At 33.2% G+C, this 25,281-nt stretch overlaps 2 protein-coding genes across 3 annotated transcripts in view; one reads left to right on the top strand and one right to left on the bottom strand.

Annotated features, from left to right (window-relative positions):
• Positions 1-5,340: 5,340 nt before the first annotated feature.
• TrpRS (Tryptophanyl-tRNA synthetase) lies at positions 5,341-7,091 on the bottom strand. The gene is made up of 3 exons (XM_069036831.1): positions 6,758-7,091; positions 6,235-6,646; positions 5,341-6,180 (listed from the first exon to the last, which is right to left on the bottom strand). Exons 1-3 carry the CDS (start codon positions 6,897-6,899, stop codon positions 5,496-5,498), a joined length of 1,239 nt encoding a protein of 412 aa, XP_068892932.1. The 5' UTR covers positions 6,900-7,091; the 3' UTR covers positions 5,341-5,495.
• Positions 7,092-8,306: 1,215 nt separating this feature from the next.
• Positions 8,307-25,281, top strand: part of Atg2 (Autophagy-related 2) — a 28,397-nt gene continuing 11,422 nt past the window's right edge. The window contains exon 1 of one of the 2 annotated variants that reach the window (XM_069036830.1): positions 8,307-8,712. In XM_069036830.1, coding sequence (XP_068892931.1) covers positions 8,548-8,712 — 165 coding nt within the window. In that variant the 5' untranslated portion in view covers positions 8,307-8,547. The remainder of the gene's footprint in view (positions 8,713-25,281) is intronic. The other variant, XM_069036829.1, reaches the window with a different exon arrangement.

Below are 25,281 nucleotides of genomic sequence, written 5' to 3'. Positions count from 1 at the left end.
GTTTGTCACCAGAAACCACATAGCTTCCAACCTAACCAAATTTATGGCAACTTAGTAACGAATATCCCTAAATCCTAGGGAGTAATCCATTTTTGACACGAGAATAGATTTTGTGCACGGACAATTTGTGTACAGGCAACTGAAAAGATAATGTCACCATAGGTACTATGCCGGCCACAAAATTTTGGCCGTCATTGTCTGTCAATTCAAAAAAAAAATGTAGTCCGTACTTTATTGTCATCATGATTACCGTCTTGATTATGAACGTTATTTTTTGGGTGGTAAATTTCAAAACTCAAAATTATTTTGTCATGTCTACTACACAGAACGTTTACCTCAGGTTATCTATGTACGATTGCTCTAGTTTTGTTCATTCATGTCGGATTTTTGGAATATCTGAGCTTCAAACAGTTTAAATTGATTGTCAAACTGACAAGAATCGAAAGTGGGGTTACAATTCCTAAAGGTTTATTTACACTTTACTTGAATGTCAAGAAAGTGACGGCCAAAATTTTTTGGCCGCCATAGTACACTCCAAAGAAAATTCAAAAATTTGACACTGACAGTGCGGATTACTAGGTGAATATTCCAATTTTAAGAAAAAACGAATTGTGAAAAAACTAGACGTGCTAGCGCAAAACCAAAATCATTTTCATAATCAAGGGGTCGAAATTGTTCAAAAACTGTCAATTTTATGCAAACAACGAAATCACTGTAGACCTGTGTAATTAATTAAGTATAGGATTGTCATTAATCGAGTTGTAAAAGATCAGTAGGTAATATCTGGGATACGGTTTTGAAGAGAGTTTTTAACCGTCCCTGCCTGTGATAACTGTAAGTATTGTAATTTGATTAAGTACCTGTTTTTTTGCAAATTTAAACTTGTAATTAATATTGTTGTTTGGCTTTGCCATGGCCTCAGCTAGATAATTTAATTTTTAATTCGTTAAACTTAATTTCCGTTATTTTGGATTCGTTTCATTTGTTCACCGGAAATCTAAGTTATAACAGGCATTTTTTTCAATAAAAGGTATTTTGCGTCCCTCACATGTGTGTTTTATTTTACGGAACTCTTCCAACTGGAACCTTTTCCGTCAGAAGAAAAACACAACGGCCTTCGCTTCGATGACGCTCACCATCACACTTGTATCAGTTTTGCGCAGGTTCGAATATTTGGCGGAAAGAAGTAAAGTAATGTACACTGAACTCCAAAATTAAGGCATCACTTTGATTTTTTTAATTAAAAAAGCAAGTTTTGAAATATTTTAAAAAATATGTCAACAACAATAACAGCTGAACCATGGAAAATATTTTCAACACATTTTCTTACAAAAAAGATCACATAAATGTAAAAAAAAAATACAAAAATTCGAAAAGGTAACATCACGAGTAAAAATGAGAAATCAAAAAAACCATCGAAATTTAAAGATTATTTTCCTGAAATCTTGTATTGTCCCCTCTAGCGTTAATTGTAGCTCAATAACATAGTGGCATGTTAAAAATGAGGTTTCTGTTATGATTTTAGCCTATATTTTGCCAAATATCCAGGAAGTGCTCTTGTTAGCTGACTGAAGTCATTTGGACGTCCTTACATTGCCTGTAACAGTTTTTCCATATTATCCCATAAGTGTTCGATTGAGTTGAGGTCAGGGTTACGTGCTGGCCACTTCATAACTGATATTTCAATAGTCCTAAATTAGTCGGAAATTACCATTACAATATGTGGCTGTCTATTATCGTGCATATAAATGAAGTCTTGCCCTACGAATGGGGCATAAGGTACAACAACAGGTTCCAAGATGTTCGTGCTATATCGATGTGCATTCAAATTGCGTCTAACTAAAACCACCAGCTCTGTAGCTACGTCTAAAGATATTCCTATCCATACCATTATTGACCCTCCCCCAAAACTCTCTTTAGTAACGAAATTACACTGCGCATATCACTCACCAGGTCGTCTATACACTATTACCTGTCCGTCAGACTTGTATAGACAGAACCTGGATTCATCGAAGGCCAAAACTCTTGTTCGACCCAATTGACATGTTCTAATGCAAAGTTTAAACGGGCCCTCCGAAGAGCTGCAGTTAACTTGGATCCAGTGGCTGGTCTTCTCGGATGTATCTAATCCTCCTTTAGTCATTTTCTAACAGTATTTTCACCCAGGCGGAGTGCATATTGTCTAACATGCGATCTTGAAGTCGGAGAGCAGTGAGAAACCCTTCTCTAATGCTTATTAACCTTAAGTATTGGTTCTGGTGAGGTGTTGTGATCCGTTTTCGGCCTTGTTTCCGCCTCTTTGTGTGCCGTCCAGTCTCCCGATGTCTTCTTAGAACTTTAGATACGGTAGATTGGTTCATATCAAAGTGATATGCTATAATCCTCCGACTCCCTTAATTCTGGGCTAACAAAACCACTGGCACGGACTTTTTAAATACGAAGTTGTTCCTAACATCACCCATGTTAAAAGTAAATGAAGATTGGTGTCAATACTGATTAAATTTTTCAACTGTTACTAAAAAATTATTTTCGAGTAAATTTAAAAATTAAGCAAAAACGATATTTTTGCTCATTTTTGTACACAGTGGCTGGAAATTTTATTTACTCTTGTAGAATGATCTATGTTTTTCCTCTATTTTCAATGTGTATAACAATTTTTTGCTTTAAAGTAAAACTTTTCAAAAAAACCGTAAAAATACAAGTGATGCATTAATTTTGGAAGTCAGTGTAGTATTAGATCATTACACTTTTTAATTATTCAATAAGTAATTTGACAGTCATCTTCAATCATGCTTAATTAAATTTATGTTGTTTTCAGTAGGAAAATATTCTTTGCTCGCCTAAATCATCGCTAAGCGAAATTTTTTCACATAGGTATTATATCCCAAGTGCAAATTTTTTTATCGGAAAATTTTTTGCTAATGAATGAAAACATTCATAAATGAGGTCAGAAGACCAATTATTATTAGCAAATAAGAGCACGAGACGAAGTCTTCTGACCGAATAATTTATGGATGTTTGAGTTGATTAGCAAAAAATTTACCGATATTAAAATTTTGCACCAGGGGTATACGGCTGATTATTTCCTGAATAGAATGAAAACAACCGCATTATTTCCAACCCTTTTTATTCAAAATAATTTATTAAAAAAAAAAAACAGGTACCGACATTTTTTATCCGATTATTGCACAGTGTGCATTTTAGAGAAATTTTATCGGGTTATTTTTTGTTTTCTCGTTTTGATTGGTCAATATTTGTCACGTAATTGGTTGCTAAATGAAGGAAATAATCAAATTAAAATTCCTTTTAGAACTTTTAGTAATATTCTGTTTTTAAAAATTCAATCACCATATTCATATGTATTTTTGCACATCCACTGGTGATAATGTTCTGCGCAGATTTTGATTACTCACGAATCACGAGAACTTTCAAAATCATTATAAATTTTTAATTGATTAAATTAATTAATATTGGTACCTAAGTACTCTTTTAGATAACACTTCCTTCCAAGTTTGTATTGGTTTAAGATTGGGTTGTAATCTTTGTACACCTCATATTTGCAAATGCAATGTGAAAGTTGACGAAATTGGCATTCACGGTCTAAGTTGTTCCAAAAGCAGTGGTAGATTTTCAAGACACACTGAAAATTCATAAACCTGGAAAATCTGTGAGACTCATTGTTTTGCAATCAATGCTCCAACTTCAAAAATTTCTAAATGGTTGACAAATGAATTCAATAACTTTCCCATAAAACAATCAAGTTTTTCAGTCCAAAATTCATTAGATTTTATTAACAGAATTAAAGATATTAAACTCAAAGACAGCGAGATTTTGGTTTCATTTGATGTAAGTTCTCTTTTTCCTAGTCTTTCAATTCCACAGACTCTTGAATACCTTAAAGAATTATTGTTAGAAAACCACTTAGATGACAAAATTGTAAAGGAATATATTCAGCTCACCGAAATTTGCATGAAGCAGAACATTTTTCAAATCAACGATAAATTTTATCAACAGAATGAGGGAACAGCAATGGGAAACTCTTTGTCTCCTTTTATTGCTGATCTATTCATGAGCCGTTTTGAGAAAGATTTAGAGAAAGAGCTTGTATACTTTCCTAGTAATGGTTAAGGTATGTGCATGATATTTTTGCAATTTTCGACACAAATAAAGGCGACATTGATAACTTCATCGAAAAGCTTAATAAACGCTTTGAAAGCATAAAATTCACATGGGAAAAAGAAGACAACAACTGTTTACATTTTAGAATTTGATGTGTACCGAAAGGATACAAACACACTTCGCTATATCCCTAATGATTCAAACCACTCTCCACAGCAAAAAATGGCAAGTTTAAATTTCTTGGTTCACAGACTTCTCACCTTTCCTCTAAGCAAGGAAAGGTACAGAAAGGAGCTGAGTGTCATTAGGGATGCAGCAAAGTGCAACGGATTCGATGTTAGCCTTGTAGATAAAATTATTGATAGGTTTAAGTTTAAACAAATGGTCAAAGAAACTTCGACTTTTCGAAAAGAAACATTTGGAAAACAACGTTTGTAACATTGCCATATATACCAGCATTGACAAAAGGATTAGAAAGAATTTTCAGAAGTCTGGATTTAAACGTGGCTTACACGGCCGGACCTAGTCTTCAAAGTCTACTCGGTAATCCGAAAGACAGTCAACAGGAATGAAAAGTCGGGGATTTATGAAATTAATTGTAAAGATTGTAATCAAAAATATATTGGACAAACAAAACGACCGATCATAACACGTTTTAAAGAGCACATGGCTCACCGTAAGTTTGGGAGATTTGAAAAATCCAGTGTGGTAGTAGTGGTAGATATAAATAGCAATTGTTCTTAGGTTAAGTCTTGGTTTGTTCATCGTTCTGATGATGCCAACTTGGTTGGATGAAACGCGTCGACAAAATTCGACAAAACTTTTGGTGTGGGAATTTTGGGAATTTTTTCAATTTTTCGTGTCATGTAATTATGTTTGTCAATTTTTTTTTTATTCAGTTCAAAAATTTTCGTTAGTTAAATCACTTAAATCCGTTCTCAGTTTACACTTATTAATCACAAAGTGTAGTTGTCAAAATACTAAACAGCAGCATTTTTCAGTCTATTTGGCTGTACAGATTCAATGATTATAATCGTAAGAAGGAAGAGATTTTAAGGAAGGTTCGTCAGGGTCGAAAAGTTATGTGAATCCTTAGACCATTTAATTAAATGATCCGAATGTGAATCAGTCTGTACTTTAGTTTGCAGACATTTTCGGAGCAACCCACTCATACAACCGTGTATTTTGTGTTGCAGGTAACTTACAATAGATAAAACAGAATTCAGGAAAATTTATATGTAATCAACCAAAATTTCTTTATTTTACACCTTTTGCATTTTTTTTTCGAAATTAAAACCTTAAATATTAAGCATGGTAAATATATGAAATGAAAAGGGTGATGAATATGTCAATAAATAAATAAAGTTCACTTCAAATTAAACATCAAATGCTAACTTCCGAGGTGTCATAAATTGCTTCAACACCTCATCAGTAATTTTCGCCCTGCGCTCTTGATGCCTTGTTACAATAGGTGTCAGTGTGTCTATGAGAATCTTCTTTAATTCTCCTGTTAACAAAGCGCCACTCGTGTAATCCTTTCTGATTTGTTCCAGTCTGTCATCATCCTCTAAGAAAAATGTCAAATACTGATATGCAATATCAACATCACAATTTCCTCCAACTCGGCGGTGTTCCTCAACTGTGCTTTGACCACCAGAAAATGCATGTTTGTTGACCTTATTCTTCAACTGTTTTGGCGTATCATTTAAGTAAATAGTAGTGTTGGAATCTGAAGCTGACATCTTAGTCTGTGCTCCTTGCAAAGCTGGGAAAAATGTAGAATGTAAAAGAGCTGGTTTCTTAAATCCCAGTCTCGGTGTCACATCTCTTGTCATTCTAAAATATGGGTCCTGATCTATAGCACATGGAATCAAACATGGCACTTTTTTCCCTTTGAAAATGTGTGGAAAAGAAGTGGATAAAGCGGGAGTAGCTTGCACTGATGGAAAAGCCACTTTGCCAATAACAGAACTGTCATCAAATCCAAAGATCCCCTTGACTTGATTAAATGTCACACATTTCTGAATTTTTACCATGTTTTGGTAGAATTCTGGACACTGTCTGGTATTAAAAAACATGATTATTTATTGTTAAAGAAATGACAGTTGTACCTACCCTATGTAAGTAAGATCTGAAAAAATAAAAGTTTTCTCAACATCAAACCCAATAGCAATAATATCTTTAACATTCTCCATTGTCATTTTCTGGGCCTCTTCCATTTTCAAATCCTTCCACATGAACTTCTCATCATCTGTCATCTGAATGACTAAAGGCACATTAAACACATCTTGCAACCATTTGCACAAAATAAAGGGGACAAGATGCCCTATATGCATGGAGTGTGAAGAAGGTCCTCTACCAGTGTATAAATAAAAAGGCTTTCCAGCTTCAACCTGGTTTAAAATGGAATGCATGTCTCTGTGGGAAAACACAATACCCCTGCGAAGAAAATGGTGGACTTTCTTCCCTGTCACTTTTTCAAATCGGTCCAAAAGTTCCTGGTCTATTTTACTTGAGCCAAATTTCTCTAAAATGAAGACACCAGAAAGGCTTGAATAACATGATGCAACAATCAATTACGAGTCTAAGTGTGTGAAAAACGCGTAAAAATTTTTGTAAGCACGAGAACCGTACTCACTTATTAATTTGTCGTAATCAATGCCAGTTTCCGACTTGCTAACAACTGTCCAGGGATCCACAAAATCATCGTCCACGTCGCCCTTGTCGGCTTTGTCGTTGATTGTGACATTTTCTAATTTATTAATTATTTCACCGGACATTTTGATCTTTTGTTACAATAAATAAATAAATAATAAATACTGTTGAAAATCAGAATCGAACAACGTGGTTTTTGTCACCACTATTGAGGTTACAACACAACACACAATCTCTGACCTCTGACGTTTTCGGTGATGTTTAAAGAATGAGTTTGACAGGACAGTTTGCCAACATAGGCAACCAGTTATGCAACTTTGGAATAACAACTTCCCAATCTATTGATCGCGGTACACTGTGTGTCAACATTTTTGTTCAGGGAGAGCAGCCATGTTTAAAAACGGAAATTATGAAAATTATATCTTTTAAATTTTATTAAAAACACACATAAGATTACGTTCAATTCTGGAAATAATTTTTATATTGTGAATTATAATAGAAGATTAAAAAAAATAGATAAGTGCAATATAAATGTTTCCAAAATTTTCATGAAGTAATAAACGAAAATCATTAACTTTGTACAATGATAAACTGATATCAAACACAAAAGTAAGCAACAAGATAAGATAGATAGATTTTAAGAATTTTAAGATTAAAACGTATGATGCTTGATTTACCAGTTAAAAATATAATAAAAAGATTATTTACCAAGATAATTTACCATAATAAAACAGTTAGCAGTGAAATATCAATAAAAATATAGATAAGAAATAGAAATTAAATACACATTATGATGCGTAATAGGTATTTTAATGTTTTTGGTATATTGCAGGTTTTGCATTCATAAAATATGTGATTTTTGAATCGGTCCAGAAGCGTCAAAAAGTGCCATAGCGGTTCATTTTTTGACGCATTTGCGTTAAAAAAAAGTGCTGTAATGTGTTATTTTTTAACGCGATTATAAAATTGGACATAAAGTAGTGTGCTCTGGACGCTACCCTTTGACATTTGTTCCATTTGCGTATTTTTGTTTTTCGTCTCATGTAAAATGTATTCTTCCTAAACAGTTATCCTGCCATTACCTACTCCATCTCACTTCCAAATAACTCTGATATAAAACTTAATTTAAATGGAGAAAATTTTTCTTACACGGTTTCCAAGCCATATATCTATAGGAATTATTGACCCATAGCTACACAAAATGCTTGTCTTAATTTAATAGCAATTAATAATATTTAATTATTATCAAAGACTCGTCCCGACTGTATATTATATTTCTTTTAATAACAAAAGTCCGTGTTTCTTAAATGTTAGAGTGCCACACTGTTATACATAACAAATTTAAATTTAAATGAACTTTTTTTATTTTAATATTCACATGTTTAAAGTTAAGTGTTTTAAAATACAGAACGTCTGCATTCATTTTTAAAAACCCTGCCAAAACAAACAAGAAGTGTATTGTTGGTTGCCTACACATAATACTTGATGTAAAATCTCCCAAACAAAATAACTATTTCAGTCAAATCAATATCAAAATTGTCGTGTTCACATTAAACCCCGTCCCATTATGTTTGAACCAAAGATCGTCTCGACCCATCTCAAAACCTAAATTCCGCAGTGTACCCAACGTCCTTGGCTGCCACCGATGGTGTGCGCATGGACGGAAACAGCTGTTCTACTGTCAAATGGTTAGAGCACGTCGTGTGGTTCGCTGATGGGCATCAAAACAAAGGTGTATGTAAATATTTTGTGTTCTAACGTTTGAAGCTCAAAATGCGTTGGTACGAAGTACCAGACGCCATAAGGAAAAAGTGCTACATGCACATGCTGGAGAGGTACATAGGACAATTCATTTACAACAAGCTAAACCACAATCAACTGAACGTCTACTTGCTGAACGGATATGCCATCCTGAGGGATGTTCGTCTGGATGTCCAGGTAAGATCTGTTTTCATAATCGTGCGATATTGACACCACTTTCGAGTCATTTGAGCGTCTTTTACTCGTCAATCTCTGCGGAAATGTGTGCTCAAAGAGCTTGTGCGTCGTTGTTTTACTTAGAATTCCGCTTTTAAAACCGTCCGTCTGGAGATGTAAACATGCGCCATAACAAATATCTTGACTCTTGTCCGGAGTCGGACCAGTCTCGATAGTAATTTCTGTAAAAGATTCACCCTTCAAGGCTTAACTGTCTCAGATATTCGCCCAACAAACCCCACTCGTGTATTACCAGTGAGTAATGTTTTTCAACAGACAGTTATCACGCTGTTATCAACAACCTTTGTCTAGAATTTAGTTTTTATTGTTGGTTGCAGTGTAAACACCAGTGCAAAATCGGAAACTTGCACGGACCCTTTGTTAGGTAGTTTTCTGTCTTTGCTGTTGTCTTGTTTACCTGTTGTCAGACCTTGAGGATTGGGTCTGGTGGGCATTCACCCCCACCGAACAAAAGAAAAAGTGTCCTTTGCATTTGTAACGTTTTTGTTGGAGAAATTTCAACACACTCGTCCCTTCGGCAGGGAAAATAATTCCTGTCTGGTAGGTCCTTTTGTGTCGAGGTTAGCACAGCAGGGTAACAAAGTTGCCAAATCCTTAACAGAGTAGTTATAAATGTGTTAATATTTTTGATAAGATCTGACTTGCGAAACCCCATTTCTAGATCATTTCGCTTGTTTAATTTTTTTTTGCAAATGTTTATTTACTGTGTTTAAATTTATCACATTGTATACAATTTAACGGAACGTTAGCCGACCCACAAAGAACTAGTTTTTCTAGTGGCAGAAAATGAATCTGCTATTAGAACAAAAATTTCGCCAGCGCTTGTCTGTTCTTTGTTAGATTTGAATAATGTGAATGTAACAATGGTGACGAAATTCGCTGGTGTTGATGGAGATTATTAACCTACACATTTTCTTAAAGTGCTGTAAAACGACGTAAAGAGAGTTTAATCAAATCATAACATTCAGCATTGTCATGTCACTAAGCTTCTGCGGAAAACGGATGAATTGATGGAACATTTCGGCAAAAATTTTACGGTTGATTGATATCTCTGATTTTCGTGACCTTGAAAGAAAGTTGTCCAAAATGTATGTTTAAAGAAATCACGTCTCATATTTTTAACATTTTCTTTAATTTCATGTTAACTGTATTAAAATTTGGTGAGTTTAAGATTTTTCTGTGATTAGAAAAAATAATTTATACTAGACCCAGAATTCTAACTTTTTATGATAGACAATACTAATAACGATGGGGATTAGTATTTGACAACTTGTAATTTAACGTCAAGCATAAAGCTATTTACCGTTTGCCAGAAGTGGTCATTATGTTAGAGCTGGGTAGTATAGAAAGATACATACAACTATATTTCTGGCAACAACCGCCTGGGTACTTGGAAAACTGCACCCTTTGACAGCTAAACCGCTTGCAACTGCATAGTAGAGTATACCTACAGTTAAAGTAGACCCAGAAATATAGTGATTTGATGTCTACATTCTAAAACGACCCTTATCAAGGCGGTCTCTATTTTAACAGGCCGTGACACTGACTTCAGAAAGTGGTCTGTGGAATGGCCCACTAACGTCTGGCAACGTTGCTTCGCCAACCTTTGAAAAAAGTTACTAGTTTTGAAGTTTTTTGATCACTCACTGCCACTCACTATTTTGTCATTGTCAGCTGTCAGTCATTCATCACTGAAAGATTTTTCTAATTCTCCTATTGCAATTTTACTTCAGTCAAAGTATATCAGGTGTCCAAGTCAAGGTAATTAGGTGTATTCTGTTTTATAAGATAGCTATTGTTAGTAAAATTTTATAGAGTCCTGTACTCTGAACAAGTATCCTATCCAACATGAACATAGAACTCCTTTTAGTTCACCGTGATTGCATTAGCTCCAGTGCAAATTGCAATGCATGCCACCTGTACCGGGTGTCCCATCACTTGTGTCCCGTAGGAAAATGACTTTAAAACTAAATTATATTTATATGAAGGTATTATGGATGCATAAATACTGTTCACCGCCACAAAAATTGGGTATTACTTTTTTGTTAAAATTAATTACCTAGGTACAGCAGGCAAAAAACTATCACTTTAAAAATTAAATTTTGTTCAATGCAGTTCAAATTTAGTATACGTTTTGAAAAAATGGTAGAGCAATAAAATCCGTGATTAGAATTTAATTAAAATGTTTTGATGTAAAGATATTTGGTTAATTAATTTGGGCCGTTCTACTTTATGAAAATTTATTGCAGACGAAGATTTATGAGGGGTGCAGTGTGTTTGACACCGTAACACAGGCAGGTACCGCTGGAACCCTCTTGAATGGTCTTCGTACCATAAATTGCGGACAAGAATAATACCCACAAACTTAACTTTGTCTTCCATAAATTTTTATAAAGTAGAAGGACCCAAATTAAATTAACCAAATATCTTTACATCAAAACATTTTAATTAAATTCTAATTACGGATTTTATTTCTCTATAACTATTTCATAACGTATACTAAATTTGAACTGCATCGAACAAAATTTAATTTTTAAAGTGATAGTTTTTTGCTTGCTGTACCTAGGTAATTAATTTTAACAAAAAAGTAATACCCAATTTTTGTGGCGGTGAACAGTATTTATGCATCTATAATACCTTCATATAAATATAATTTAGTTTTAAAGTCATTTTCCTACGGGACACAAGTGATGGGACACCCGGTACACTGTACAGCTCAGAACAAGATTTTTTTCTAAAGTCGTACACAGAGACCATTAAAGACTAATAAAGGTGCAGTATTTATATATTTTCATTTAAAAATTTACTTTCAAATCTTCCAAATTAATATTAATTTCAACGTCATCCAACATCTCCAAAGATGTATTGTCTTCAAAATAAACATCATGTGCCGAAAGTGGTTTTACAGTCGGACTGAGACGCTTCCTCTCGGTACCAGTCTGGTTAACGCGCCAGATTATTCATGCATTCTAATCTTCTTCGATGGGAATTTGAAAACGGTAACGTAGGAAGACTTGCTTGAAGCACAATCTGACTTGCAATTGGGTACGCAACATTTGTATTATGTTTATTTTTTCAATTACTGAAATTAATTGCACAATTAATTGTCTTGTCAAAATGATTTTTGAATGAACCGCCTTTCTATAGAAGTGCCAATATTTTTGAAACTCAGGATGTTGTGGAATGGCCCACTATGTGTTAATAACCTCAATTTTGATTGTTGTGTCAATTTTGAAAATGTCAATCTCAGATTTACCGAGAAAACATTCAAGAAGTTTTAAAAATCAGACAAATGGAATAGAACGAGGTTTTAATTAATAACTTAATATTTTAAACGGGTAGCATACTGACAAATTGTAGACAAATTTGACAGCAATTTCATCATTCATGTGACAATTTCAATAAAGCATGATTTAGAGTAATTTTTTTATGGGACAGAAGAATGCTGTCCAAAATTTAATGATCGTAATAGTACAGTGTGAGCAACAATAACTGTTTCAGTTTGCATAAAAAATATTTTACATAAAATTTTCAAGACTGAATTGTACCTATTTCGGTTTGTTTTATTGACAGCTGGTATACATTTCAAATTTAAACGTCTTGGTTTTTGCAATCTTTTATTAATAAAATGGTTTTCTCGTTGGAACATGACATAAAAGTCACCAAAAATCACCAGAATTTATTGCCAACTCAATCAGTACTTGTTGCTCACACGGTACTATTGCGATCAAAAAATTTTGGACACTAATGTCATCGTGCTGTCATACATTCTAAAACGACCCTTATGTATTAATAACCTCAATTTTGGTTGTGTCAATTTTGAAAATGTGAATGTCAGATTTACCGAGAAAATATTCAAAAAGTTGTAAAAATCAGACAAATGGAATAGAACGAGGTTTTAATTAATAAAAAATATAAAACAAATACCCAAATGTACTCGCATATTAAAAAAATGATATTTTAAACCGGTGTCAAATTGACAACAATTTCATCTTTCATGTGACAGTTTCAATAAAGCATGATTTAGAGTAATTTTTTTAATGTTACAGAAGTTTGATGTCAAAAATTTTATGATCGTAATAGTACATTAACTTGAGAGGGTCAGTTACGGCAGGGCAATAAGCTTCTAACACCTGTCGCGCGACTAGGCTCCGTGAGCGTATCCGAGTTCCTCCCGGTGGTCACTTCTTTACCTGTATAACCCTTTTTAACGGACGAGTTCCTCCCGAGGTTGTCGGGGATTACTGCGATAGGTAGTTGACGGATGGTAGCCGGACTAGATTATAGAGTATTTTGCTTGAAATTGGCAATAAATATACTGATGAGAGGGAGAAACAATTTTATTTATAAGGGTAAATTAAAATGACATACGGCATTTACAAATTGTACTCTATTTATGTACATGATGATTGATAGAAAAATACTAAACTCTCCATCTCAATTGTTTCACGTTATTTAGAAAACCGTTGTAGCCTTGCAAATTAATTCCCGCCACACTTGTCCTTTGTCTTCTGTCAAAAAACGTGCAGTCTATCAGCGTACGAAGTATACCTACCTCGTCTCCAATGGTCCATACCGTACTGAGACCGTTTCTTGTTTGCAAAGGTAGAAGATTTATAACTCTTCAAGTTGGTAATAAAAGTGACCCCAAAATTGTAAAGAAATTATCGACCAAAATCCATAAAATTACTATATCTTTGGGTGAACCATAGAAATAACTATAGGTGAAGGCTTTAAACATGGCAGCCAGGAATTCATCCAGATTTATCCAAATTTAATTCTTGAACGATTTTTTTTTTTTTTTTCAAATCAACTTACCTACATACCTATTCTGTTAATTAATCTTCAACAAATTCATATATTACAAATGGAGAAGTTATTTTGTCATTTTTATCGCTTTTTATACTCTAGATAACAATTTTCTACGTAGTATCGTAAAACAACAAATTAAAAGTAAGCATAAATTTTTTGAATGGTTTGATTGTTATCTATATTTTAATGTAATAAGATTTTGTTTTTATCAATCACTAAAACACTACCTTCTTTAAGCTTGTGTATAAAAGTGTATTTTTTTTTTATTTTTTTATACGTTTGTCACAAATTAAGAATACAACTCTTACGTAATGGTTTTTATTTCACTATTGAACTGTACTTACTTCGAAAAGAAGTTATTTTAATATGCCTTGTAAAGCATCGATACATGGACGTATAAGACCAGGCTTCATTTCACCGGTTTAGATCACACTGTTTGTGTGAGACGACACCACAACTTTCAATTAAATTAAAACAGGATTCAAACTACCCTTAAAATGTTGTTTATATAAAATTTATTTTTTTTTTACATATTCATAAATAATTTACCTTAAAAGAAATATTATTATTATTAAATGTATGTTTTAATAAAGACTATAATATATAGTCTTATAAACTCTTATATAGTAATATTCAAGGTGAATCATGAAGCGTGGTAAATATTCGAATCTTTGATTTCATTTGTAGGCCCAGGAAAAAAATTAAAAAGAAATAATGAAGCGAAAATGTTTCCTCAAAACGGAACGTGCGCCCTTGACCCATTTTCCAATGATTCCCTGTAACTCAAAACCATCAGTTTTGTCGTTATTAGTAAAAGCAACCATTACACGCACCCTTAACTTCCGCCACTAATAACATACCGACCCAATTGGGTAAATCAAATGTAGACTAACAAAGCTGATCAGCTCAACATATCAAAAGAATACCCACGTTTTTGTTGTGCTCTTCTTTTAATTTATTCGTGCAGTTCTCAGACAATGTTTACTACAATTTCCAGATAAAATGTCTCTAGCACCATCATAGGATATTTGTGTTTTTTTTTTCAAGAGAATATAAATGGGGACTATTAAGTTCAAATATTTACCACACTTTATGAATCAGCTTGTATTACAACCAAAGTCTGGGCTTTTATATCTGGCGTCTAAAAGCCCCCAAATTTAACGCATTTCAGAATTTAACGCAATCACAGAAAATATAAAAAATGCAAAAATTAAATGAACATCGATTTGAAACAATTTAGTAGATGATAAAGTTTCATTGGCTGTACAGATTACTACAAAATTTCGATTTCTTTATGAGTAACTTTTTTGCAGATGGAAAACCATGGGCATCATACTGACGCAAAATTATGTTTATTTTTATTTTCTTTAATATTGTTTATTTATGAGTGCTTTTTTTCAATGAGTAGCCGCTATTGTCAATTAAACTTGCACATCTATTCAATTGTTTCGAATCTATGCATAATACATTTTTTGTCTTTTATTAATTTACATGCTCTTTTAAGCGAAGATCATGAGAGTCTTTAAACTACCCGGGTTGAATAACACTGAAGATTTGCTGATAACTGTGCACTATGGATTGACCTCATCTAAATGATATGGACAAGATAGTTCGTGAGATTCTGTAAACAGCCAGAATTTGCCTGCTTAGTCAGATCAGATTGAATACGATTTGCCTCGTCAGTGTTGCAAAAGTATAGTAAGTAGTTGTGCATATAGCGTGTTCATGTAACTCGGAAGGTCGAATTGGAAAGCTATAAAATTAAATTTATCAGCGATTATCTTTACGCACTAAGTAAATTTATCTGAAAAATATCTTAGCTTAAAGTCATTTATTTTAAATGCATTCTAATGAAATGGGCACGTTGGAAACGTAACCCCCGATTTCCAGATGCTCGTCTATTCAATCCGTTATTCGCAAGCAGCGGCGCTACCACAATTCAAGTTTAGCTGTACAGCCTAGCTTGCAAAAATGCAATTTTTTTTTACTTTGGTAATAATTAACGAGTATTCAAACAAATTTATGGTCAAGCAGACCGTGACTTCCTCTCTTTTCCAAACGTAGATCGTTTTTGTAATTGACAAATCCTTCAGATGCATACAACTCCGTTTGATCATACCATTATTTGTTGTAATAAATGACAAATTGAAGTTTTTGGTTCCTTTTGTATTATTTTTCTCTTTAAACGATTTCTGGATTTCGTATTGACTATCGTTCACTTTCACTCTTTCGTTTTACACCCCTGTTTCACGAAATATTTGACAGCTGATGAAGCTACGCCATACGGAAACAAAAACAAGCACAATGCCATTTCACCACCAATTTTTTTGATCAGACAGTATCATAACGAACTATCAAAGTCACATGAAAACACTACAGTAGCTATTAGCCGGTTCAGAGGGTCTGAATCTATTTCAGAAATTTCCATAAATTCTGCTGTTGCTTTGCGTATTAATCGAAGCTTTTTAACTATTGCCACTGTAGGGTTGTAGAGTGGAATATTTTGCGAAAGTTTGCTACGAGTAGATTCCATATTGTTTTGTGTCAGGAGCGAAAATATAATGGCGAAATTCTGTCTTCGAGATAAGTCAGCCTTTCCAGTTTGATAATCCTTCCAGTTTTTGATCGCTCTGGTATAAAATGGCGAGGATGAGAATGTTGGCAAATCTTGTCAAGAGCTGCAAATGTAACGCACAGGATGGCTGTGGCACAGGCCTAGAGGAATGAAGGAGGTGGAGGAGACTTGACTCGAACCAAGTTCTTGTACAGTTGCGGAATTAAAATTTCGCGCAGTATTGTCATTTTCATACTGTAAACTCTAAAACAACCTTTACGTTAATATAATCTCGTTTTTTACTTTTGTCATGTTGATTTATTTACATTAAAAAATAGTGATAGTGTAGCATAATAACGGGTAGGAAGCAGGTGAAGGCGATGATTTCATTACACCCATTGCAATTAACTCAAGACCCAAAATTCAAAAACTGACTGCGTGACCGACACAGAAAAGTTTAATTTTTGAATGTCAGTCATGAACATGATGACAGTAAAAGGTGGTTTACAAAGATTTTGTTGAAATGACAGAAAAATGTTGCCCGAAATTTTGATTCCGCGACTGTACCTTTCGCGACATACACGTTCTATTGGTGGATGCTTAAAACGATATCCTCGTATACAATCATAAGGAAAAATTGATTCAAATAGAAAAATATCTACATAATTCAGGTGGACGTAGTTCGACTTATGTACAGGGTTATTCACGAGGGGTACTTCTGAATTTTTATTTTGCCGCAACCAACAATACCAATGGCAGTAACTACTAAATCAAATGTGTTATTTCTTTTAAATTAGAAATCAGAGTAAGTTGGATAGATTTGTCAGAAATGTCAAACTGGCAAATAACCTATATTTAATCAAAATTCAACAAATTAATTAACAAATTAAGTTAATGTAAAAGGTGTTCGAAGTGTCTACTATCGGCATGTCATAAATGAGGTGCATGTCAGTCTTTTCGTCGTTATTGTAAAAGCAAATTTTTCGAATTGACAAAGATTTTTTGCTTTAACGTCAAAGAGACAGGACTAAGAGCCATCGTGGATTCAATTATAATCATTTTCAAAATTTGAAATCAAGATATTGTTGCAATGTGTATAATGGGTTGCGGCAAAAAAAAAACAGAAATACCCCTCTCGTGAATAACCCTGTATTTTGTAAAAAGGTTAAAATGGAAAGTTCAAAACGAACTAGGATGCTTCTATTAGCGCGAGAGAAGAAGGTCATAAACAATAGTATACAGGGCAAGTCACATAAGGTTTATTTCTGAATTTATTTTGTACGCAACCAAAAATACTAATGACGTTGACCACTTGATACCGTTTATAATGTGATTTAATTTAGTAATCAGCGTAGGTATGTAATTTGGCTAAAAATGTCAAAATAAAAAAAACTTTACAAATAAAACTGAAGAAGTCAATATTTGATCATTGCTCCATTTTGTTGTACAACCAAGAGCAATCTATTCCTCATGGACAGGCACAGATTTCGGTGATAGTTCGGGGGTGCCTCGCTCTGTTCCACGGAAGACACCCGGCTTCTTCCAGAAACTGGACGCCGAACCACCGTCCCAGTGTGTTGCCACTTCCGCATAATGGCATGGATAGTGCCCTTCGATAACCCTAAATTCGTCGAAATTTGCATACGACATACCTCTCTGGTGAAGGGTTACTATTTTGGCTTTAATAAATTCAGATACGGCTGGCATTGTATCACTAAATTATTATTATAAACTTGTTAGACGTTTACTTCAAACCGTCAATTTTTCGATTTATAAACGTCATAATAACAGTAAAGGGCAGCTTGCAATGACATTTTTTGATATGCCAAAATTTGATCGTTCAAAATTTTTTGTCCGCCATAGTACACACCTACTTCAGATATTCACTAAATACAACAAACGTTATCAAAACGTAAATAGCAAACGATTACAACTTACTGTTTACCTGTTAACACTGAAGGGCAATCTTGCTCTATTTTTGACATTTGTTTGACATCTGATCTGACATCCATGGACACGCCCACAAGTCCCACAACGAGCGGCTCGTCTTTAACCACAGTCGAATCGCTTAAATATTGAATAATAATTTCGTTATTTCGCTTTTTTAGAGGATTAATCTTAATGGGGATAATTTATTAATTAAATATTTCGTGTAATTGATAAATAATTCATGACAAATACTTCAAATGACCTTACATTTGACCCGGTCGAGCTGCCTGTGGGACACTTCTACTCCTAAGACTTGAAGTACCTACTTCCGTTCAGAAAAAAAATGACAGTTTAACTGTCTCTATGGAGATACACAAAGGCGCAATTTTAGACCGCTTGAAGATAAATTATTGTATTATAAAGTCATATCTTCAACAAAAAACGTTTCTGATTTTAACCCAACTATGTGGAGAAACAGCATCTTGCATTGTGAAAACTTAATTAAAGCTGATTGGTTAACTATGATGGATATTAGACTTATCTTAGCGGAATCTGAATCAAATATGGAAAGCGATTTTCAATTGTGGTTTTATTAAATTGCTCCAGTTTTTAGTTGCTGCATTTCGCTTCAAGTGTTCAAAACATTTTTAGTTCAATGATTAAAAAGAAAAACATAACTTAAACATATTTTGTAATTAGATTTTGACGTGAGTACACTCTAGCGAAAAATTTTTATACCCAGGTATAGTCAAAACAAGCATTTTATTTAAAATTTAATTTTGACAGTCCAGGAGTTTTTTGAATTTACTATATGTACAGTCGTTGACCAAAATAAAATAGGACAAAGTAAATTTCAATTGTGTAATTCGATATTTTTGCGAAATCCATCTCTTAGGAAACAAAAGTGTCAAAAATAAAAAAACAATTCTGATAAGTGTCATCATTCGACAATATTTCAAAAACTCACAATCATTCAATTGAACATAGTGACAGTGACGAGATGACAAGTGAAAAACTACAACCTAACTTTTTGTAAATCAATCGTCAAGTCAAATCAAGTTGTAATCTGAGACACATACGCCTCAGTTACACTACACAAATCTTTGAATTGTGAAACTGTCTAAGGTAACACTTTGTCCTATTTTATTTTGGTCAACGACTGTACTTTATATGAAAATTATAGTTTTGAGTTTGTAATAAAAAAATTAGATTTTTTTTTTCTGTCTGTAAACCGGGTCAAGGTAGAAACTTTCAAACTTGGCACAAGGTTTCTCGATTTCTATTTAAAATCAGGTTCTACTCACGTCAGTACAAAACAAAAATAAAAATCAAAATGGTAACATTATTTTTGTCTCTAACAATACGGAAACATGGGGTTGCCGTGATCTTTCCTTTTCATCTCAGACAAGGAAAAACTTTGTTTTTTAGATGTTTTTATTATACATAAATGTTATCACAATAAGTAAACAAATAGTTTAGGGATAGTTTTCAACTTTGGAATTGTCTGAGAAAATTCAGAAGAACGAAACTAGTTACGTAGTCAGAAACGAAGTATAATACGTAATCATTTGAAAAACTTGTTCCTCTTGGATTTAATATTTAGAAACAAATGTATTGGATAAGTAAACTTGAAGTGTGAATCGGTATTATAATATCTGTTCACGTTGGAATGAACATCAGTGGTGCAAATGACCTGACCTGTTACTACAACAACTCATATGAAAGTTTATGCCAAATGTGTGCGATTTGCACCACTGATGTTCAATCCAACGTGAACAGGATATACATTATTGTATTTTCATCTTCGCTTATACGGTACCGGCCAAAAGTAAAGAAACAAATTAAAAACTTCGAATTGTATCTACAAAAACTGATATGAATAAAAATGTGTTTGGAAATGCAGATGCTACCGACTCAAAAAAAACTATAGTCATAAAAAAATGAATATGATAAGTTTTTGTATCAAAACGGCTTTTTTGTTTGTTTTTGTAGGAACAAAAGTAAAGAAACATTTGGTTTTATTCATTTTTAACGAGTTACGACAGCTATGTGCCTTAAAATTTGTGTGTCTATGTAGTATACAGGATGTTTCTGAAATACGTGTGTTAATTTTAACCAGTGGAAGAACGCGCCAAATCATGGAACTTTTCTCTAAAACATTTATTTGAAAAAGCAATACAAATTGATTTAAAATTTCAAAGTGTATACCCGCCTATGGGTAAGGGCAAACATTTTCTGTTGTGATATAAACAGAGGCTTTGTTAAAAAGTTCCATTGTTATTGAAAAAAATAAATAATCAAAATTTAGATTCTCATGGTTACAAAAAATAGAAACTAGTTAATCACACAAAACGCCTCGTTTGGTAAAAATTGTGGGGCAAAAAATCTTGGAATACTTTTACGAATTTTACAAAATGTTATAGAGAAAAGTTTCATAAATTAGCGAGTTCTTTCACTGGTTAAAATTAACACACGTATTTCAGAAACACCCTGTATACACTAAATAAAGATGCCTAAAGGTAAAAGTTTGTCTGTAGATATTCGAAAATTAATAATTGATAAGTTTCAATCTGGAGAGCGACAAAGTGATATTGCAAAAGCAGTTAACGATCAGTTATTTCAAACACAATTTCTTTGTACAATCAAACTCTGGGACCACCTTGATCGGGCAATTCGGAAAGAAAATGGAGGAAAATTTGAATCCAGAGAAGATTTGTTGGAGGCAGCACAAAGAACTTGGAACAACATAACGTCAGAGTATATGGACAAATTGATTTTTTCTATGCCTAGAAAATGTGCTGAAGTAATAAAACATAATGGCTATTCTACTTGTTATTAATAAATAATGATTATATGTATAGAATCATTGTTAATTTGTTTCTTTACTTTTGACCGCATATAAAATAACTGTATGTAAATGTAAATGACTGTATCTTTCAGGTCCTTTACTACAATGTTTTTTCCCTAGTTTGACTTTAAATAAAACGCAGAAAAACAAATACTTGTTTTTCAAATGTTTCTTTACTTTTGATCGCTACTGTATGTCATTTCAAAATTAAAAAAAAAACCCTGCCTGATTATGCCTATGTCAACAAAGTGTCAAAAACATGAAAAAAAAAAAAAGATAACACAGGCCTGCAAAACAAAACTTTTTAATCGATGTTTTGATTTTGATAACTGATTTTGTATAACATTGGAGCCCTGATTACAAAAATACAATTCATTTTTTTGTATCACGTCAGGTTTTTTCACAATTAACAAAAAAAAAATTAAGCAATTTATTTAGGAAAATAAGATGTTTATAATAATTCTTGGTTAATAATCTAACTAATTTTTTTATTCCTTATGAGAATGGCATCTTTAACGCTTTGTGAGGAAACTTCTTTTAATTGATTGCCTGCTGTATATTTTTTTTGGGTACATCGCGCTGTACATCCAGCAAAAGTCTACCATCATTGATACGCTCCATCTTCCTTGATATCACCTCTCCATTTGTTTTATATCTTGGTCAAGACGTTCCCCTTGTTCCTCGCTGACAGCACCAAGATTTTTAGGAAAAAGATTTAAGTGCGAAAAGAGGAAATTCACTTTCAAACTCATATTACATCCCAAGATGTGAAAATTTTTAAACATGATTCTTACAATATTTTCGTAGTCTTCATCTTTGTGATTTCCAAGCAATTTTTCTATGACGTTCTTAAATGCCGTCCAGGCATTCCTTTCAACAATATTCATAGAACTTTGAAATTTATTACCTTTGTACAAAGATCTTATTTGAGGTCCTAACCTCTTTTCATTTGGCATTGGAGAGATCTGGTAACTTTGTACATTAATACTTGAAACATTGTCCATATTTATCAAGAGGCTTTACAAATTGCTTCATCAAACAAAGTTTGATATGCATTAGTGGTACCTAATACTACTTTTTTAGGATACAACTAAATTATTTTTTATTATTGCTTCCCGGTACAAGTCTAGTTCTTAAAGGCTACTTCTTTTGAGTCCAATGCTTGTCTCGTACCCGGCAGTCCCACTCGCAAATAAAACAAGTAAATTTCGAATATCCATATTGTTGTCCGATATTACAATATCGAAATTTTGAAATAATTCATTCATTCTAGGTGAACATTTCAATTTTAAGGAAAAACGATTTGTGAAAAAACTAGACGTGATAGCGCAAAACCAAAATCATTTTCGTAATCAGGGGGTCGAAATTGTTCAAAAACTGTCAATTTTATGCAAACATCGAAATCAGTGCAGGCTTGTGTAATTAATGTCATACAACATGATGATAGGTTATGATATTTACAACTGTTTTACAATGGAGCATTTTCGATTGCGTCAAAGAATGACATTGACGACCAAAATGTATTGCTATATAATATAAAATTTATCAGAATTTTTGTGGTGTTCTCTCTGTATAGTGTATTATCACACCAAGTAACTGTACAGCATCTGTACAAAATTATGAATACCAACGAGTGGAAAATTCTGTTATGATGAAATCACCAAGCATTTTATTCGCTCTAATTGACACTGACCATTATGGAACACATTAATCTATTATCCATGGATTACCAACTCAAAGCCAGTTTATAATCAACAATTTCTGTTTCAGGAACTTTGTATTTTTCGATAAGTTAGTAAAATAAAATCTTTGTACACCTCATATTTGCAATGCAAATGCAATGCGAAAGTTGATGAAATTGGTATTCACGGTCTAAGTTGTTCCAAAAGCAGTGGTAGATTTTCAAGACACACTGAAATTAATTCTATTATCAACCGGTCTTTGACTTCTATTCATGTTAATTCAACTTTAGAACCAAACGGACTATCTCGTGATGACGGAAAACGCCCTGATGGGATGACTTTAGTACCGTGGAATAAAGGTCAACCTTTGGTTTGGGACGTTACTGTCGTAGATACACTTGCAGACAGTTACGTATTGAAAACATCTGAAGTCTCAGGTTTTGCCGCTGAAATGGCTTGCAAACGCAAACATAACAAATATCGTTCAATTATTTCGTCAAACTACATATTTAAAGGTTTAGCCTTTGAAACCTTAGGCCCTTGGTGCAAAGAAACAATAGATTTCATTAATGTCATCGGAGACCGACTTATCGCGGAATCAGGGGATTCAAAATCTAAGAAATTCCTTTTTGAGAGGATTTCCCTTGCCATTCAACGTGGAAACGCTGCAAGCATTCGGGGCACTTTTCCAGATTCCGCATTATTATCGGAAATTTTCGCATTGTAAATTAAAAATGTTATTTTATGTTAAATTTTAATAAATAACTTTTCACTTTTAAAAGATTTCTAAGATTTCATTTATAAGATTTAATGGTAATCTAATGATAAGATTTATTGCGACTTAACAGAAATCCACCATTACGGATTTAGTTGTAATTTATTAACTGTTTAGAAAAGATAACAACAAAAAAATGTAAAATACATATTTACAAAATAAACACCAAACAAACAAATGTTTGAACGCAAAATTAAAAAAAAGAAAATATTTCAGTTGTCTGTTTATTTAAAGTCGATGTAAGAATTGTAAATAAATGTGACCAAAAATTTCAGTTGGTAATTTGTTAAAATTTCATTTATCAGATGTCAGTCTTAAAAGTTAGGTTAGTGATTTTGAGAACGTTGAAATCTTGATTTTCATAAAGGTGTGCATTATGTGTGACCTGTCGGTTGTAAAAGAATCATGAGGAGCTCCAATCGTATTTACGAACTAGAGTAAATGTTCGAAATGTCTGCCTTCAGCTTCTAAACATAATGCTACTGTCTTCGCTTCATGTTTTCAAATGACCTTCGCAAAGTCGGGACATCAATTAAATTCCAGTTATCAGTGAAAGTCCGGAATGACAGTTACTATTGTAATTAAGACATCTGATGACATTTGAATTAAATTTTTAGGTGCTGCCAACTGAAGTGTATTAATCATGGCCGTCTCGATTTTTTTCATTTTCGATCGCACGGTGTAAGTACGTAGTAGTCTTGTTTTTGCTATAAAAAATTTCACATACATATATGTATATTTTTTTAACTGAAAAATAAGTGAAGGTAGTAATTTCTAATCTTGGCACAGAGTTTCTGGATTTCTGTTTAAAATGAGGTGATGATATTCTACGCACGTCACCACAAAACAAAAATTAAAAAAGGTGAATAGTATCCTTGTTTATATTTTTATTGTTTCGCCGCCAACGTGATGGACACGTTGAGTTACCTACCGTGCTTTTTTTTCTTCCACATGAAGAAGTTTATAAAACAAGCAAAATTTTTGCACATATCTTTGCTTTTGTTGAATGAAATTGGCTACCACCCGAGAAATTTTGCCGATTCCGTGTTTTTATTTTACCTAAATGTAATGATAATAAGTAAACAAATAACCAACAAATCTTTAAAAAAAATGGAGCGATAATTAAACAGTTCGTATTCATTGTACGTTATTGAAAATCAGAAACTGTCCTGTGGTAGCCCTAAATAAGAGAAAAAACTTTCAAAAAAATTGAGCTATGAGAACCTAAAAAAAACTGTTCCATAACGCTCAAGCATTTTGTTGACCAGAACTTCAAAAAAGATGGGATGACTTTAGTACCATGGATTAAAGGTCAACCTTTACTTTGGGACGTTACTATTGTAGATACACTTGCAGATAGTTACGTTTTGAAAACTTCTGAAGTTTCAGGTTTTGCCGCTGAAATGGCTTGTAAACATAGCAAATATAGTTCAATTATTAAAGGTTTAGCCTTTGAAACTTTAGGCCCTTGGTGCAAAGAAGCCATCGATTTCATTAATGTCATCGGAAACCGACTTATTGCGGAATCAGGCGATTCCAAATCAAAGAGGATTTCCCTTGCGATTCAACGTGGAAACGCTGCAAGCATTCGGGGCACTTTTCCAGATTATTATCGGAAATGTTTGCATTGTAAATTAAAAAGCTTATGTAATTATGTTATCAATACAGGCTGTAACAAGTTTAAAAAGAAATTGTTTATAATTCATTAAATCAAATATGTACCTACCCACTTTGTCTTAAATTTAGTTGTCAAATATTTTGTATTTTTCTATAATTAGGCAATTTACTCTATATTATTTCAACATTGAATGAATGTGTAATAAATTCGGCAATTGCGAGACGTTGCAAAGAGAAATCTATTATAACAGAGAAGCTTCTAAATATAGCATAGACAAACTTAATCGATGAA

This window comes from Tenebrio molitor, chromosome 2 (assembly GCF_963966145.1).
Source record: "Tenebrio molitor chromosome 2, icTenMoli1.1, whole genome shotgun sequence".
NCBI classification, from domain to species: domain Eukaryota; kingdom Metazoa; phylum Arthropoda; class Insecta; order Coleoptera; family Tenebrionidae; genus Tenebrio; species Tenebrio molitor.
Note: the sequence above shows the minus strand (reverse complement) of the source record. Positions and strands in the feature narration are given on the sequence as shown.

Bases quoted from the DNA above. Each gene is read 5' to 3' on its own strand.
- TrpRS (XM_069036831.1), bottom strand. From the start codon at position 6,899: ATGTCCGGTGAAATAATTAATAAATTAGAAAATGTCACAATCAACGAC. The intron at 6,647-6,757 runs GTGAGTACGGTT...TCTTCATTTTAG, and splicing joins TGATTACGACAAATTAATAA to AGAAATTTGGCTCAAGTAAA. The intron at 6,181-6,234 runs GTAGGTACAACT...TTTTAATACCAG, and splicing joins TCAGATCTTACTTACATAGG to ACAGTGTCCAGAATTCTACC.